This window comes from Plasmodium gallinaceum, assembly GCF_900005855.1.
Source record: "Plasmodium gallinaceum strain 8A genome assembly, contig: PGAL8A_v1_21, whole genome shotgun sequence".
Taxonomy (NCBI): domain Eukaryota; phylum Apicomplexa; class Aconoidasida; order Haemosporida; family Plasmodiidae; genus Plasmodium; species Plasmodium gallinaceum.
Window position 1 is genome coordinate 449209 of NW_021628323.1, and position 16148 is coordinate 465356.

At 18.2% G+C, this 16148-nt stretch overlaps 4 protein-coding genes across 4 annotated transcripts; 3 read left to right on the forward strand and 1 right to left on the reverse strand.

Annotated features, from left to right (window-relative positions):
• Nucleotides 1-1034: 1034 nt before the first annotated feature.
• Nucleotides 1035-3991, forward strand: PGAL8A_00032400 (stearoyl-CoA desaturase, putative; the record flags this gene model as incomplete). The annotated part of the gene is made up of 2 exons (XM_028674322.1): nt 1035-2123; nt 2234-3991. 2 exons carry the CDS (start codon nt 1035-1037, stop codon nt 3989-3991), a joined length of 2847 nt encoding a protein of 948 aa, XP_028530686.1.
• Nucleotides 3992-4621: 630 nt separating this feature from the next.
• PGAL8A_00032500 (MORN repeat protein, putative) lies at nt 4622-8864 on the reverse strand (the record flags this gene model as incomplete). Its single annotated transcript, XM_028674323.1, has 2 exons — nt 4622-8336; nt 8815-8864. The coding sequence occupies 2 exons, from the start codon at nt 8862-8864 to the stop codon at nt 4622-4624; spliced, it is 3765 nt and encodes a 1254-aa protein (XP_028530687.1).
• A 2540-nt stretch (nt 8865-11404) lies between these two features.
• On the forward strand, nt 11405-13213 carry PGAL8A_00032600 (hypothetical protein; the record flags this gene model as incomplete). The annotated part of the gene is made up of 1 exon (XM_028674324.1): nt 11405-13213. One exon carries the CDS (start codon nt 11405-11407, stop codon nt 13211-13213), a length of 1809 nt encoding a protein of 602 aa, XP_028530688.1.
• A 158-nt stretch (nt 13214-13371) lies between these two features.
• PGAL8A_00032700 (conserved Plasmodium protein, unknown function) lies at nt 13372-14724 on the forward strand (the record flags this gene model as incomplete). Its single annotated transcript, XM_028674325.1, has 1 exon — nt 13372-14724. One exon carries the CDS (start codon nt 13372-13374, stop codon nt 14722-14724), a length of 1353 nt encoding a protein of 450 aa, XP_028530689.1.
• Between the last annotated feature and the right edge of the window lie 1424 nt (nt 14725-16148).

Consider the following 16148-nt stretch of genomic DNA (forward strand, 5'->3'; position numbering starts at 1 on the left):
TTATTAAACCTTTACAGTTATTTTTCTATTTTGTTAATATATTTATGACTTTGTAGATGCATATATTTTAAGATAATATATATTTTATAGGTATAATATGTATATATTTTTGGATTATAATCTTAATTTAAAGTTAAATATAAAATTTTTATAAGAACTTAATACATATCCTTGTTTTTCTAATTATTTCTAAAATAAACATTACTAGTTAAAAGTAAAACAATTAACATGAGGAATAGTACTATAATTAAAAAGTATATTAACTTATTTGCATTATATATATATTCTATTATCAAAAAAAAAAAAAAACATTACAAAAAGGATTTTAAATAAATTAAAATATAAAGATAAAAAAAATATATATATATTAAAAATGCTAAAAATATTTAGAAAAAAAAAAAAAATAAGTGAAATAAAATAAATGTACTAAAATGAAATATAAAAAAAAATCAGAAAAAATTAAACAAGTAAAAAGAAATAAAAATAAAATAATGTGTAACGATAAAATAATAAGTAAACACTTAAAAGTTTACATGTTTACGTAAAATATCCTGTTATCTATTTTTATAAAAAAGTAATTTATTTAATTTAAAAAAGCACCAAAAAAAAAAAAAAAAAAAAAAAGTATTTTTATATTTTTTTTTGGAAAATGAGAGAAAAAAAAAATAGAATTACACATAATTTCAAAAAAAATAATCCTTCATGCAAAATTTTTAATTAATCTTCAGTAAAAAAAAAAATAAAATAAAATGAATCAAATGGAATATTTACAATAAAAATATCTACTATAAAAATTATTTATAATTAAAAAAAAAGAGATATTCGTTATAATGAAGTTTTTTTTTTGTGGACTTAATGTTATATAATTTTTTTTAAATATTAAAACATTAAATTTAACTTTGCATAATTTGCATGTATTAAAAAAATTTTTTAATGATTTTTTTTTTTTTTTAATTAAATTGTTTATTTATATATATATATAGTATTTTTAAAATATTACAAATATTAAAATAAAAAAGTTTTAAAAGATTTTAATGGGTTATATAGTGAAAAATATCTTAATAAATTATAATGAAATGGAATGTATATGGCGTATACTTAGCAAAAATTACATGGAAATAGAAGATATAGGAATTATATACTTGTCAGTTGTTATTGTCTTGTTTTCATGTTATTTATTAAGAAGATATTTTTCTGAGCAGTTAATTAATTTAATAAAAATTTTAAAATGTGTATTGGTTATTGTAAATGCTTTAGTAAGTTTGAAATATTTAGACTTAAATATAAAATTAGGTATTAATTTATTTCACCTTTACAATATTTTACAATTATGTAATTTTTTAGAAGCAATTAGTGCTCATAATAAAAAAAGCAATAGTAAATCAGATGAAGAAAGTAAAATAGTTAACAAGTATGAAGTCAGCAATGAAAATGAAAATGAATATGAACATGAATTAATAGGAGATACATCAAAGCATTTAGAAAAGATTGCGAAAAAAATTTTAAATAATAAGAAGAGTTTAAAAAAAAATGAAGACATATTAAAAGAAAAAGAAATTATAGATGAAATAGAAAAAAAAGAAAAAGAGGAGGAAGAATATATGAAAGCAAAAAATAATTTAAATTCCAAGAAAAGAAGAGAGAGACAAAAAAAGAACACTTTTTGGATATATATTTTTTTCATGCAAACATTTTTTGTATTCTTCTTTTATTATTTGTGGAAATTTATTCAGAATTTGATGATTATAAAAGTATATTTAACTTTACAGTTAATTAAATGTTTGATATCTTTTGCTTCTAATTTTTTAAAAAATAATTCTAATATAAAATTATTAAAAAGAATAACACATATATTTGATATTGCCTATATGATATGTATAAGTTTATTTTTTACAAAAATTTCCTATACATCTAATAATTCCAGTTTAATACAAAATTTTGCTACATTTTCTATTGTCTTTCATGTATACTATGCTCACATTCTTTTTGCTAATTATTTATATTTGTATCATAAACAATTTAGATCTTCTTTATTTACATTTATTTTATTTTTTCATATATTTGCTATAATTGGTATCATTAAAATATATTATCACAAGCACGCAAAATCTCTATTAATTCAGGTTATATATCTTTTTACCTTATCCATTTATTTATATTGTTATTATATTTAATATTATATCACTTTTCTTTATTTATTATCATTATCATTATTTTTTTTTTTTTTTTATAGTGCATAGTGTTTTATTTAATAAATGGTTTTGGAATAACATTTGGAGCACACAGATTATGGTCTCATAGAGCCTTTAAGGCTAGTCCAATTTTACAGTTTTTCTTTTTGATTTTAAATAGTTTTGCAAATCAAGGTAGTGTAATAGTGTGGTCAAGAAATCATCGTTTACATCATAAATATAGTGATACAAAATATGATCCTCACAATATAAAGTATGGTTTTTTTTATAGTCATGTTGGTTGGTTATTATATCAGAAAACAAAATATGTGAAAGAGAAAGAAAAAGAAATTTATGTTGATGATTTATTACAAAATCCTTTACTTCGATTACAATATAAATTGGATCCTTATTTTAATTTATTCTTTTGTTTTATTGTACCTGGTATATATTCCTATTATATGTATAATAGTTTTTGGGATGGATTTTTTATTTTAGGAGCTCTTCGATGGGTAATTACTTTACATGCTACTTGGTCAATTAATAGTGCCTCTCATTCATTTGGATATAGGCCATATAATATTGATATAAAACCGTCTAATAATATTTTTACTTCTCTTGTAGCATTAGGAGAAGGATCTCATAATTATCATCATGTTTTTCCTTACTGCTATGCTATGAATGAAAACTTTTACATCATTAGTGTGAATCCTACGAAATATTTGATAAATTTTTTTTATTATTTAGGATTAGTATGGGATTTAAAGTCTGCACAAAATATATGTAAAGAAGTTAGATTAAGAGAAACTTTGAAATTAGAAAAGAGAAACAAATTATTAAGTGAAAATATTAAAAATGAAATAATGAAAAAAGAAGACACTAGTTATATAACGGAGTTAATGAATTCTTTTAAAGCATTGTGCAATGATTATATAAGCATTTCAACATGTATGTATATTTTATACTTTTTAAGAGATATTATAATTATGATTACAATATTGCTAATTCACTTATGGTATTGTTATAATAAATATGGAAACGGCACTATGTTTTCTAAATTTTCAGAAAAATTCACTTTAGAAGGAAATAGTGTATGTTCTATTTCCCTTTTCATTTTTTTTCATATCATTTTATATACTCTACCTATGGGAACTATGTTTGCAAGTCTCTATTCATTAGTATATGAGTGTAAAAGGGAGTTACTTTTTAAGAAACCATTTTTTAACAATTTTTTTGGTAGTATTATCTCCTCCTTTATTTTATTGCCATATAGCTCAGAAAAAACAAAAAAATCATTGCTTGCATCATTAAATGAGGATTTTCTAAAAATTTTAAAAGGTCCTATATATTTTGACATTTATACATTGGTATTTTCCTTTTTCTTAGTATTCTATGGAATGGTTTGCTATGTATTTGGATATTTTTATTTTTTTATATTTTTTTTAAGCCCATATATTGTATTTAATATGTGGTTATTAATATATATTTATTTATTAAAGAATCCCCCATTTTTTCAAATGGATATAAACACAAAAGATGTAGATATAGGTGTTTTAAATTATGTTGCTTTCCAGTCTCTTCTTGAATGGAAAAAAAATAATTCAATTTATCAGAGTAAAAAAAGGTTATACAAATTAATTTTTTCATTTATAAATTTCATACATCATCATTTATGCTACACACATGTTGTGGAGTTTATAAATTCAAAAATACCTAGTTATAGAACTAAAGAAATATATAAGCATTTTGATAAAACATTAGATCAGTATTATTCATTACGTAATGATAAATTTATGGAAATATTGAAAGAATTTTTATAAGCATCAATAAATTTATGGAAAATTTATGAAAAATTTTATAGGTTAATAAAATTTTTTTTTTTTTTGAATATATGCTAAAATTTTTTAAAAAAATTTATAATTTATGTAAATATACTTTTCATTTTTATTTTTACACAATTCCATCTTTGAAAAGATATGATCATATCTAAAAATAATATGGAAAAAGAGTGTATGTATTCATAATATATATTTCAGAATAATAATTACATATATATATGTATATTTTTATATTATTCTTTGAAATAATATAAAAGAAAAAGAAAAACAAAACAAGCATTTATTATTTTTATGTAGGATTTCCTCTTTTATTTTTTTTTATCTTTTATTTGTTTTATTATTTTCTTATTTCTTTTAAAATTTGTTTATTTTTATATGGAATATATATTTTAAGTTCATTATAACAAACATACAAAAAAAAAAAAAAAAATATATTTTTTAAAAAAAATTAAGAAGTTAGTAATAAAAAAAAAACATTTTTTTTTTTTTATTTTTTTTAAATTATTATTATTACTATGAATATCATTATTTTTACTATAACTGTTATGATTATTAATGTAATAATTATAATTACTACATACTTATTTAATTAAATTTAATTTTATTTTAATTTTAAAGATAATTGAATAAAAAAGTGGATATAAAGTTTTTGTAATCAAAAAAAGATTGATTTATTAAAAAATTATTGTATGTTTTTATATTTGGATCTTTTTTAGGTTTATAATTATTTATTTGTTCTGGTAAAATTTCTTCCTTTTTAATTAATTTATCATAATTAAAGTGAGCATAATATATATTATCTCCTTCATACAATATACCATAACCATGTTTCATTCCTCTAAACCAGTATCCTTCATATCTGTTTATGTCATCAAACATTGATATACCATATCCATGTTTCATACCTAAACAAAAATTCCCATCATAATTTTCTTTTTTTCTATTATATATACTTAATCCTTTACTGTGGGGAATAATAAATAACTTTTTTTGTTGTAAATATTCAACAACATCTTTATTTTTTCTTAATTTTTTTTCTGTACTATATATCCAATTTTTATCTAATATTTCAAAGGATTTTCTCAATAATTTTCTCTCTTTGTTATTAACAAAAATCTCAAGTTTTTCCATTAGAGTTCTATTTTTAAAAGAATTTATATTTTCAGAATTACTGTTATTATCACAATCATGTTCCATTAATTGTTTTTTTTGGTTATCATTTAAAGGCATATTTTTTTTTTTTATATTTTCGTTTTCTAAACTATTGTTACTTTTTAATGTAGGAATTGTATTATTATAGTGAATGTTTGAAGTATCATTAATAACATTTTTTTCTTTTAATATATCATTCTTGTTATTAACAATCTTATTATTATCTTGATTAATATAGGTAATTTTATTTTCAATCAATTCTTTTACATCAAATAATTTTTCGTTTATATCTTTAACTATAGTATCATCCCGCGTATCATTATCTTTATTAATATTTTTCAAATTTGATAATATATATATTTTTCCTATATACTTATCTTTATTTGGAAATATGATATTAAAATTTTTTCTTATTACAGGTTCATCATTCTTCCATTTTCCTTCAATACAGAATACATTATTTGGTGTGGAATTATAATTAATTGTTAAAAAACCGTTTCCATTTTTTTTCCCTCCAATAAAAAACCCTTCAAATACAGTTGACTTATTATAAGATAAAAAGCCATAACCATGGGGCATAAAATTTTTTATTTCTCCTGTGTAAATGGAACCATTTTTATATAAAATTTTTCCTTTACCAACTAAATTATTATTTTCAAAAATGCCAATGTATGTATTTCCATTAAATATAAGTTTTCCATTTCCGTTAAAATACCCATTTAAAAATTCCCCTTCATATTGATTTAATAAATTATCAACAAATATTCCATTTCCATTAAATAAATTATTTTCAAATTTTCCAAAGTATTTAAAATTATTAGTGTATAAATGCCCTGAACCATTTATTTGATCATTTTCCCATTCTCCTTCGAATGTTATGCCATATTTGTTATAAATAAATTTTCCTAATCCTTCTTTACAATTTTTTAAAATACAATAAGAACCATCATATATATACCCTTTTAATGACATTATTAATACTTGCTTTAAATTTTTATATATTTCTTTTTTTGTATCTTCTTTTTTCTGAATTATTAACATATCATCTACAAAGTTATAGTCTTCTATATTTTTTTTATCAAATAACATATTGTTTTGCTCTGCTATTTTTAAAAATTTATTAATTTTGAAATCTTTTTCAATAAAAAAATTATAATTCTTAGTTTCTCCTTGCCAAATTTCAATAAAAAATTTATTATAATTCAGTTCATATAATTCTTTTTTTTCTTTTATCCCTTCTTCAAAATTCTCCTTACTTAAAAAAAAAAAATCGTTAAAGTAAATATGAAAATGGTTCCTTAAATGTGTGACATATTTTTCCGTTTCATCATTTTTTAAACTATTTTCTTTTTCATTGTTGTTTATCATATTTTCATTTATTTCTATATAATTTTTATGTTGCTTCTCTTTTAAGGTTTGTGATCTTGTATTTATAACATAAATATCTTCTTCATCATCAATATATTCATATTTTTCATCTGAATACTCATTTGATGAAAATTTAGTATATAATATATTATTATTTAATTTATTTATATCATTTTTATTTAATTTCTTTTTTTTATCTTCTTGTATTTCCTTTTCGTTTGTACTATTTTCCTTCAATAGTTGTTTATTATTTTTCATGTAATTGTTTTTTTCTATTTCATTTGTTTCATCCTTATTATAAATATTATTATTACTGATATTATTAGTGTTGTAGGTGTTGTTTTCGTTACTCATAATATTGTTATTAATGTTATTAGTGTTATCTTTATTACCATAATTATTACAAATTCTATTATTTATACTATTAACATTATTGATATTGTTAATTTTTGTATTTGAATAATTAATATTATGAGTATTTATTATTTTATCATTTTGTTTTATATTTTCAAAAAATGAAGTTAAATTAAAAAAAGGTTTAAAAGATGAATGAATTTTTTTTAAATAATTATTTTCAAATTTGGTTAATTCTAATGCATTAATCAATTTTTCATTCCTTATTATTAAGTTATCTTTATCTACGTCATATAAAATATCTAAATCGTTTTTGATAAAATTATGTACATCACTATCAACATTCGTAGATAACAAATAATTTTTTCCTTCAGTAAAATCATTAAATACTTTAAGATTATCTATATGTAATAACAAAATATAATTTTCATGAAATAAGATTAATGGTAATTTTAATTTTATCCACTCTTCAAATTTCTCTTCATAATTTCTTATATTAAATCCAAAATTTATAATATCTGGAATAAATGATAAAAGTAACAATAAAATTTTACAAGCATTTCCCTTTTCAGAACATAATATAGCAATTTTTCTTTCTAATAATATAGCTTTTAAAAATATTAAAATGTTTTTTATTTTAATATTATTTATATGTTCTATATCTTTAGATAAATTTATATAATAGTCATCGAATGTAATATCTTCAAATATTTTGTCTGAAGAAAAACTATCAATAAAGTTTTCTAATATTTTATAATCTTTCTTGACTAAAAACGATTGTATAACTGAATGAAATTTTATTGAAAGAATATTAAAATAAGGAATTTGGCTTATCATCATAATTTCTTTACATTTATTATCTTCTAGATAATCTAAAGCTATTAAATAATATTTATTACCACTTTCACCATAAAGAATATTATATTCATGATTATTTGATTTATAATTGTTAAAATCACAAAGTATATTACTCATATTAATATCTTTAAATAAATTCATTCTTTCTAAAATTAACATTTTTATATCTTCTATCCATTCTCCTTTATATCTAAACCATACATTAAAGGGTGCTATTATTTTTATGTTTTTTTTTTTTAACATATTTTCTTCATTTATATCAATAGATGGGTAAATAAATTCCAATTCTACATTCTCTTGCCTTGATAAAATAATAATACAACATATATAAGGACCATTAAAAGTTGGATTAAATAATGTTTCCATTTTATTATTTTCCATTTTTTTATAAATATTTTTTCTTGTTTCATTTTCATCTTCATATTTTAAGTATTCTTCCTTATTTTCTGACTCATTATTTTTTAAAAAAAAAGAGGATATATCATCAGCATTAAATTTTATATTTTCTACATCTTCATCAAAATTTTCTTCTATTTCATTTCCAATTTCATAAATTACACCTTTTTGTATTTCATTTTTCTTATTGTCATTAAATCTGTATATTAAAATAAAAATAAAGACATAAGCATATTTTTAAGTATATAAAATAAATTTTGTTGAATGAATATATGTAAATTCATATATATGATTTAACATATATATACATATATTCTGATAAGTATTATGTTTTATAAGAGAATTAAGTTATAAAAGGTGAGCAAATTTGATTTATATATATTTTTCTTAAAATATTGCATATATGAACTTTTATTTATTATATGATTTTAAATAATTATCTCCTTTTCTTTTATAAATTAAAATTTAATTTCATATTTATATTTTTCGTGTATTTACAAAATACAATTAAGTTATATGGTATTATAGATTTGTTATAAAGTTTGTATACTTTTCTTTTTTTTTTTTTTTTTTTTTTTATTTTATGAAATATCATTTAAATATAAGTTTATATACTAAGGAACATGAAATATATATATTAAAAAGAATTATATATATAAGAGGAATAAAAATTAAACCTTTTATTTTTTGGTGAGAAAATGTGTAAACTATCTTTGAATTTCTTCATCAATCACTTAAAAAAAAAAAGTTACTTAGATTTAAAATTCATTTCTTGCCTATAACTACTGAAAATTAAAAAAAGAATACAGTGAAATTTTTTACTGAAAAAAAAATATTGCTATTTTAAAATGTAAAAAATTTTAAAAGTATTTTTGAAATTTGCTAACATTAAAACATAAAACTATTTTATTTTTTAAAATTCTTCTAAAAAAAAAAAAAATCACAAACGCAAGTAAATTGTTCATATTTTTAACTTCAAAAATAAAAAAAATTTTAAATTAAAAAAAAAAAAAAATAGTGCATTATAAAATGAAAGTATTTTGAGTAACTTTTCCGAATTAAAGATAATAAATATTATCATATGTTTACATAAAACTTTTTAAAATTTCAACAATTTTTCTTTTCTTTTCTTTTTTTTTTTTTTTTTTTAATTATGTATTTCTGTATATTTTTTACAAAATTTATTTCTTTTTCATTAAATTTTTATAATTCAATTTTGAAGTCTACTACACTAAAATTATAAATTTTGTTCATATGATTTTATTAATATTACGTAAATGTTAATGTTACCAAAAAATATAAGAAATGGAGAATGTAAATTTCAAAGATTAATGAAAAAGAAATTTAATTTTTTAGAAAAAGTGACAAGCAAATATACAGAAATATCATTAAGAAAAAGAAAAATCAGTAGGATTAAAGACTTAAAATAAAGTTATAAAATTTTAATAGTAAACAAAATATTTTATATAAATTCATTTTTTTAAAATATAATTAAAAAATTCCTTTTTATTTGTACAAATTATATTTACAAAATTTTAAATGATTATGTATAATATTTTTATTAGACAGAATTTATTGGAATATTTAAAGTCGTAGGAGTTTAATAAAATACGATAGTTAAATTTTTAAATGTATACTCTATATTTTTATTTTTTCTATTTTACTCTTTTCCTAATTTAAAAATATATTTATATACTTTATTTCTTTTGTACCAACGTAATTCTAGTATTTTATTCAAAATAAAGGTTATATTAATTATAAACATATGTAATGAATTCCATTAAATAATGTAGGACATTATTTTCTTTAGATAAAATAATGTATCATAAATATATAAATGAAATTTTCTTATCTATATAAAAAAATTTATTATAAGGATATATTACACTTTAAAAGAACAAAAATTTCTTTATGTTAATAAATATCCTTATAACAAAATTGAGTTTTATTGGATTTTAATCTTATTTTTCTTTTTTTATAATTATTGTAAATTATAAAATAAAAAAATGAAAATAATTGTATCTGGTTAAATGAATTGAAGAGATAAAAATGATTCTCATGTACAAAAAAATGTTTCAAAACTAAAAAATTCTCATAGTTTATTAAAATTTGCTAAAAAAAAAAAAAAAAAATGGAATTCATTTAACAAAGAAAATATTAATTTTCTTGAAAAATATGTATGCATTTTTATCAATGATAAAATATGTTTATACAGAACAAAATATAAAGAAAAAAGAGAACAGGTTAATTTTCGATGTCTTTATATTAAGGTAGTTACATGCATGCATTTTATTTGATTGAAATAGTTGTAAAAACTGAGAACAACCCAATACTGACTTTTATTATAAGTATCAATAATACTTCTTTGCATGTATTTTTTTATAATAAAAATATTTTATTATGTGTAAAGTGTAAATAGTTTCTGATCAACAAACAGAATATTTAATAATTAACATGTTCTTCAAAAACTCTTTTTCTTATTTTGTTAATATATACAAACTAATGAATTTTCAAATATATATACTAAATGATTTTATTATTTTTCAATAATTATTTTTCCATATGAATTTTATATAACTTTATTTTATGTGTGTCATATCAAAAAATATGTTTGACTATTAATTTTTATTTTTATTTTTAATTTTTAACTTGTTAAAAAATTTATAATTAAACAACTACATAAAACACACGGTTTATATGAAAGTTTAATTTTATATAATTTACATAAAAAATAGAAAAAATCATTAAAATTTATCGTTATTTTTAAGTTTTTATTTACTCTGGTCATTAGTTTTTTATTTTATTAATGGAAGATAGTGATTTTGTTATATAATTAATTGTATTATTGAAAGACACACACATTTTACGAGTATTTTTTATGATTTAATTCACTTTTTTTTTTGTTTTTTTATTCGTAAAATTTGTAAATTTGTTTTATGTTATTTAATAAAAGATAAAAACGAATTGCTTTAAAGATATAATTTTGAGAATTAAAACCATATATAAAAGGAAATTGAATAAAATAAAACAGACATAATATAGAAAAAAATGTATTTTTTTGTATTTTCGTTTTTTTTTATTTTATAAATATATATAGCATGAAATTAATTTCCCTAAAAAAAAAAAAAAAAAGGTTAAATTGCAGATTTTTTCTATTAACGGGTTAGGCAAAATTTTAATTATTTTATCACAAGATATTTTTATTTTTTAATTGTTTCACACATCTCCATTTTATGAGAATAATTTTCGAAATTATTATAAAAAGATATGAATATTTTAAATTTTAGGTATTTTTTCTTTATTTTATCTTTTATATTATTAGAAAAAGAATTTTATAACCACATTTCTTTTTCTAGTATTGATAGTTCGTATATAACAAATAAAAACAATTCAAAAAATTATAATTTAAATAAAAAAAATAATTATCCGAATAATTTTTATATATTTAACAATCATAGAAAATTAAATGAGGAAAAATATACTATCAAAGCTAATTTAGAGAAGAATAACAACGAAGACACATTAAAAAATAATTTTTCTGAAAATTATGATGATAAATATCTTAGCTGGAACAATTATAACGGAATTAAAGAAGATTATAATATAGAGAAAGAAAAAAAAGATAAAAAAGAAATAGATAAGATAAATAAAGAGGAAAACAAATCTAAGGACAATGTAAAAAAAAATATAACAGAACAAAATAATAATGAAAAAGAAGAAACAGAAGAAATAAATGAAATGAAAGAAAAAAAAAATGAAAATACAGAACAAACGGAAATAGAACGAGAGAATGTAGAAGAAGTTCAACCTCTGTCAATTAAAATAGAAGATGAAATAGAAAAAAAAGAAAAAAAAAAAAAGGAAGAAAATCAAACAAATCATGAAATATATAAACCAAATAAGGAAAATGTAGATGAAAAAATAAACAGTAAAATAAAAAAAAACGAAGTGAAGACAGAAAAACAAGAATTAAAAGAAGCAGTGGATGAAGAAATGAAAAATAATGAAAAGAAATTAAGTGAAAACAAAATGGATGATTTAATAAATGATGATATAATAAATAAGGAAGATGAAGAAGAAGAAGAAAAAAAAATAGATAAATTAATAAATGATGATATAATAAATATGGAAGAGGAACATAAAAAACATGAAAAAGAAATAGAATCTGAAGAAAAAGAAGAGAATAAAATTTTAGAATTAGAGTGCCCTAAAAAATTTAAGTTTTTAGATGAGACATCAAATAAAAATATTGATAACGTTTTAAATGAACATAGTCATCAAAATTTTATAAATTTTATTGATGAGAAAAGTAAAAATGACATTAAAAATAAAAACTCATATGACATAAAAGAACATACAAATTTGTTACAAAATAATAAAATAAAAACACAACATAAATATCATGAAAATGAAAAAAAAGAAAATGAGAAAATTAAAAATCAGTTTCATGAAATTAAAAACGATTTATATTTTATTGAAAATAAAATTAATAAAATTGAAAAAAAAGACAGAAATGAATTTAAAGGTAATAAAGACAATGAAGATAAAATTGATGAAATAAATGAAGTATTTGAAGAAAATTCTAAAAAAAAAGTTTTGAATAAAGAAAATAATCTTTATAAAGATTATTTCGCAATTCAAGAAATAATAATAGGAGAAGAAAAAAAAAGTAACGATAATATATTGGATAAGTGTAACAGAAGTTGTAATGGAAGTTATACATCTAATATTAATACAAAAGAAAAAAAACCTTGTAATAATCATCCATGTAGAAATTGCTCTTACAAGAAAAACATAAATTATAATGAAGAATGCTTAAGATTATTTCAGATAAACTATGGTTATGTAAAAAATAAAAGATTATGCAAAGAAGCTTGTGTAACTTATAATTTTTGTTCTGAATTTTCGTATAATTATTCAACAAAGAAATGTATTCTGTTAAATACTGTTAGTGAATCATGTAAAATTATTAAAGAACCAAATAATATGATTTATCCTGTTGACTATGATTTTCATTCTTGTTCCAAAAAATTGGATAATCGTCAAAAAAAAAATATAGCTTTATCAAGTAATTAGTTAAAAAAAAAAAAAAAAAAAAAAAAAATTAATATTATACATTCAAGTAATACATATAGTTTGTGTGCATTTATATAATTTACTAATATTTGCATATATTTCTTTATTTTCACATTAATTTATTCTTACGTTTTAAATTATTAGAGTGTGGAATTTTAATGAATTATAACATATATCTAGGAAAATTCTGCGTAAAACCAAAAATTATAAAACAAGAAATATTAAAAGATTGGAGAGACTGCTTAAATAGTTTAAATAATTATGAAGATTATCATATTGCAACATATGATAGAAATAATATATGTTCTGTTATTGATTCAACTTTTTCTAATTGGAATGAAATTATAAATGATGAGGATAAATTCTGTTTGCTCAAAGATTCTAATATGATGATACTTATAAAAAATGTTTCCAACAGTAAATGTACAAGTACATGCTTACATGAGAAAAAATTTAGTAAGTGGAGTAGTTGCAATGATTTAGGAAAAGAAAGTTATAAAATAAGAGTTAAAGGTATTTTGTCTAAACCATATGGATTAGATGATTGTTTTGGTACATTACAAAAGAAAAATTGTTTTAACAAAGAAATAGTAACTGGTGATTTTTTGAATGATACGGCAAGTTGTTCTTTTAATTTTTCTATGCATATTGATAAATGCTCCCAAATATGTAATGGTAATATTGATATAAATCTTAGTCTATTTAGAATTTTGCATAAAAATGTTGATAATTATGGCCTTTCTTGTCCTACAAATGAAAATATAATTTTAGTAGAGTTTTGCAAATACTGTGAAAAAAAAAAAGAAAAAAAAAGAGATAATAATAATAACAATAAAGTTAGTCTAGCAGATCTTAAAAGACATGAAGATTTTTCTATTAATAGTAGTGAAAATTATAAAAAACGTAGTATACAAAAGTTTTCCCCTCAATATACATTAAGTTCAAGTTTGGACTCCGGTTTGAATATTAATAAAAATAAATTTAGTTTTGTATCATTATATTCAAAAAATAATACTTCCGATACTATTCCTATGAATTTTCTTATACATAATTCAGTTATGAATATAACAGATAATGAATATGATAAATTAATGAAAGAAGGAAGTGTAAAAATATATAAAGATAATCACATAGTTGATTATAAGTATGAAGATTTTGAAATAAAAGATGAGAACGAAATTAATGAAAATAAAGAAAAAGACAATAACAAGGATAATATTTATGAACAAATAGATGACAATAACACTTCTGAAAAACAATCGGAAGATAATTATAAAAACCATAAGAAATATATTAAAGATGATGATATTATAAAATATGCAATTATTATTTCAATATTTCTCATATTATTATTGATAATTTTCATTATATATTATTTTAATCTTATACGAAAAATTAAAGGGATATTATTCAAAAAAAAAAGAAAACCTAATAAATCAATGACTATAGCTGCTGAAAAATCAACAGGAATTTATATTGATGATTCATTTGCAGAAACTACAAATGTTTAAAAAATGAACTAAATTTAAGAGAAAATAAAAAGATTAATAATTTAACAAAATATAAATTGTAATTTTTTTTAATTTAAACATAAATTTGTATTTATATTATATTAACGCTTTAATTTTACCAGTATATACTTTTTTCCCTCATTTTAAATCAATATGCTCATTACAATTTTTAAAAGAAATGAATTTTTATTTTAATTATTTATCTATTTATTCACATTTTTTATTGTATATCATTACATAACCTTTAATTATAAATATTTTGCAAATCATTAATGTATTACATTTGTATCTTATTTTTTATTTAAATTCATGATCTATTATTAGAAATACATATTTTTATATATAAAAAAAAAATTCATATTAATTTTTTGTTTTTTTAAAATTGTTTACTTTTTTTCAAAAATTTTGAAAAATATGAAAATAAAATAATAATGTATAAAATAAAAAAAAAAAAATTTATCATTTCTTTTTTAAATAAACATTGTATTATGTGTTAATATATTATTCTATCATTTATATTAAAATAAAATTATTATATTATTCTTTCTTATTTTAAAAGAATTTTCTTAAAATACTAAAAAATTTCTGACTGCTTATTCACTTGAAAAAAATAATAAAAATATTAAGTTTCATTAACATCATATTTTTATTTTTCTCGTATTTATTGTCTTATATCATATAAATAAAAAAAAAATATATATATATATATATATATAGCATATAAAAAATTAAGGAACATCAGTTTAACTTATGAAAAATTCAAAATTTTTTATTTAAAATTTAAAGTTATATATTGTAAATGTAAGACATTTAATAAAAGATAAAAATGTGAACATTTTATATAAATTTACACAACAAAATTTTTAATATATTTTTTTAATGAAATTTTTTTTTTTTTTTTTTTTTTTATATATATATAATAATTTTAATTATTTCTATTATTTTTACCAAAAAAAAGAAGTTTGCATTTAAGAGGTATACAATAGTTATTCGGTTAAAAAAGAAAACATTGAAATTTAATGTAATTTTTTTTATATTAGATAAATTATTTTAGTCATATTTTAAAAATAACGTATTTTAAATTTATCTGGTTAAAAGTGAAATATTTTTTTATTTTTGTGTTCTTCCCTTTTTTTTAAAAAATGATTTGAATAACTTTATTAATAGGAAAAATAAAACACTTTAAAACTATAGAAAATATTCAAAATAAAGTAATAAAAAAATATATATATATATATATATGTTAATATTTCGTAAAATATTAGAATAATTGGAAATAATTTTTTTTAGTAATAGTGTATTTTAATTAATTCAAAAAAAATTTTTTTTGCTGGTATTTTTTTTTTAATTAAAGTTTTTAGTAATATGTATTATATATATAAGAAAAAATAAATAGTTCTTTTAAGTTAAATAATTTTCCTCTA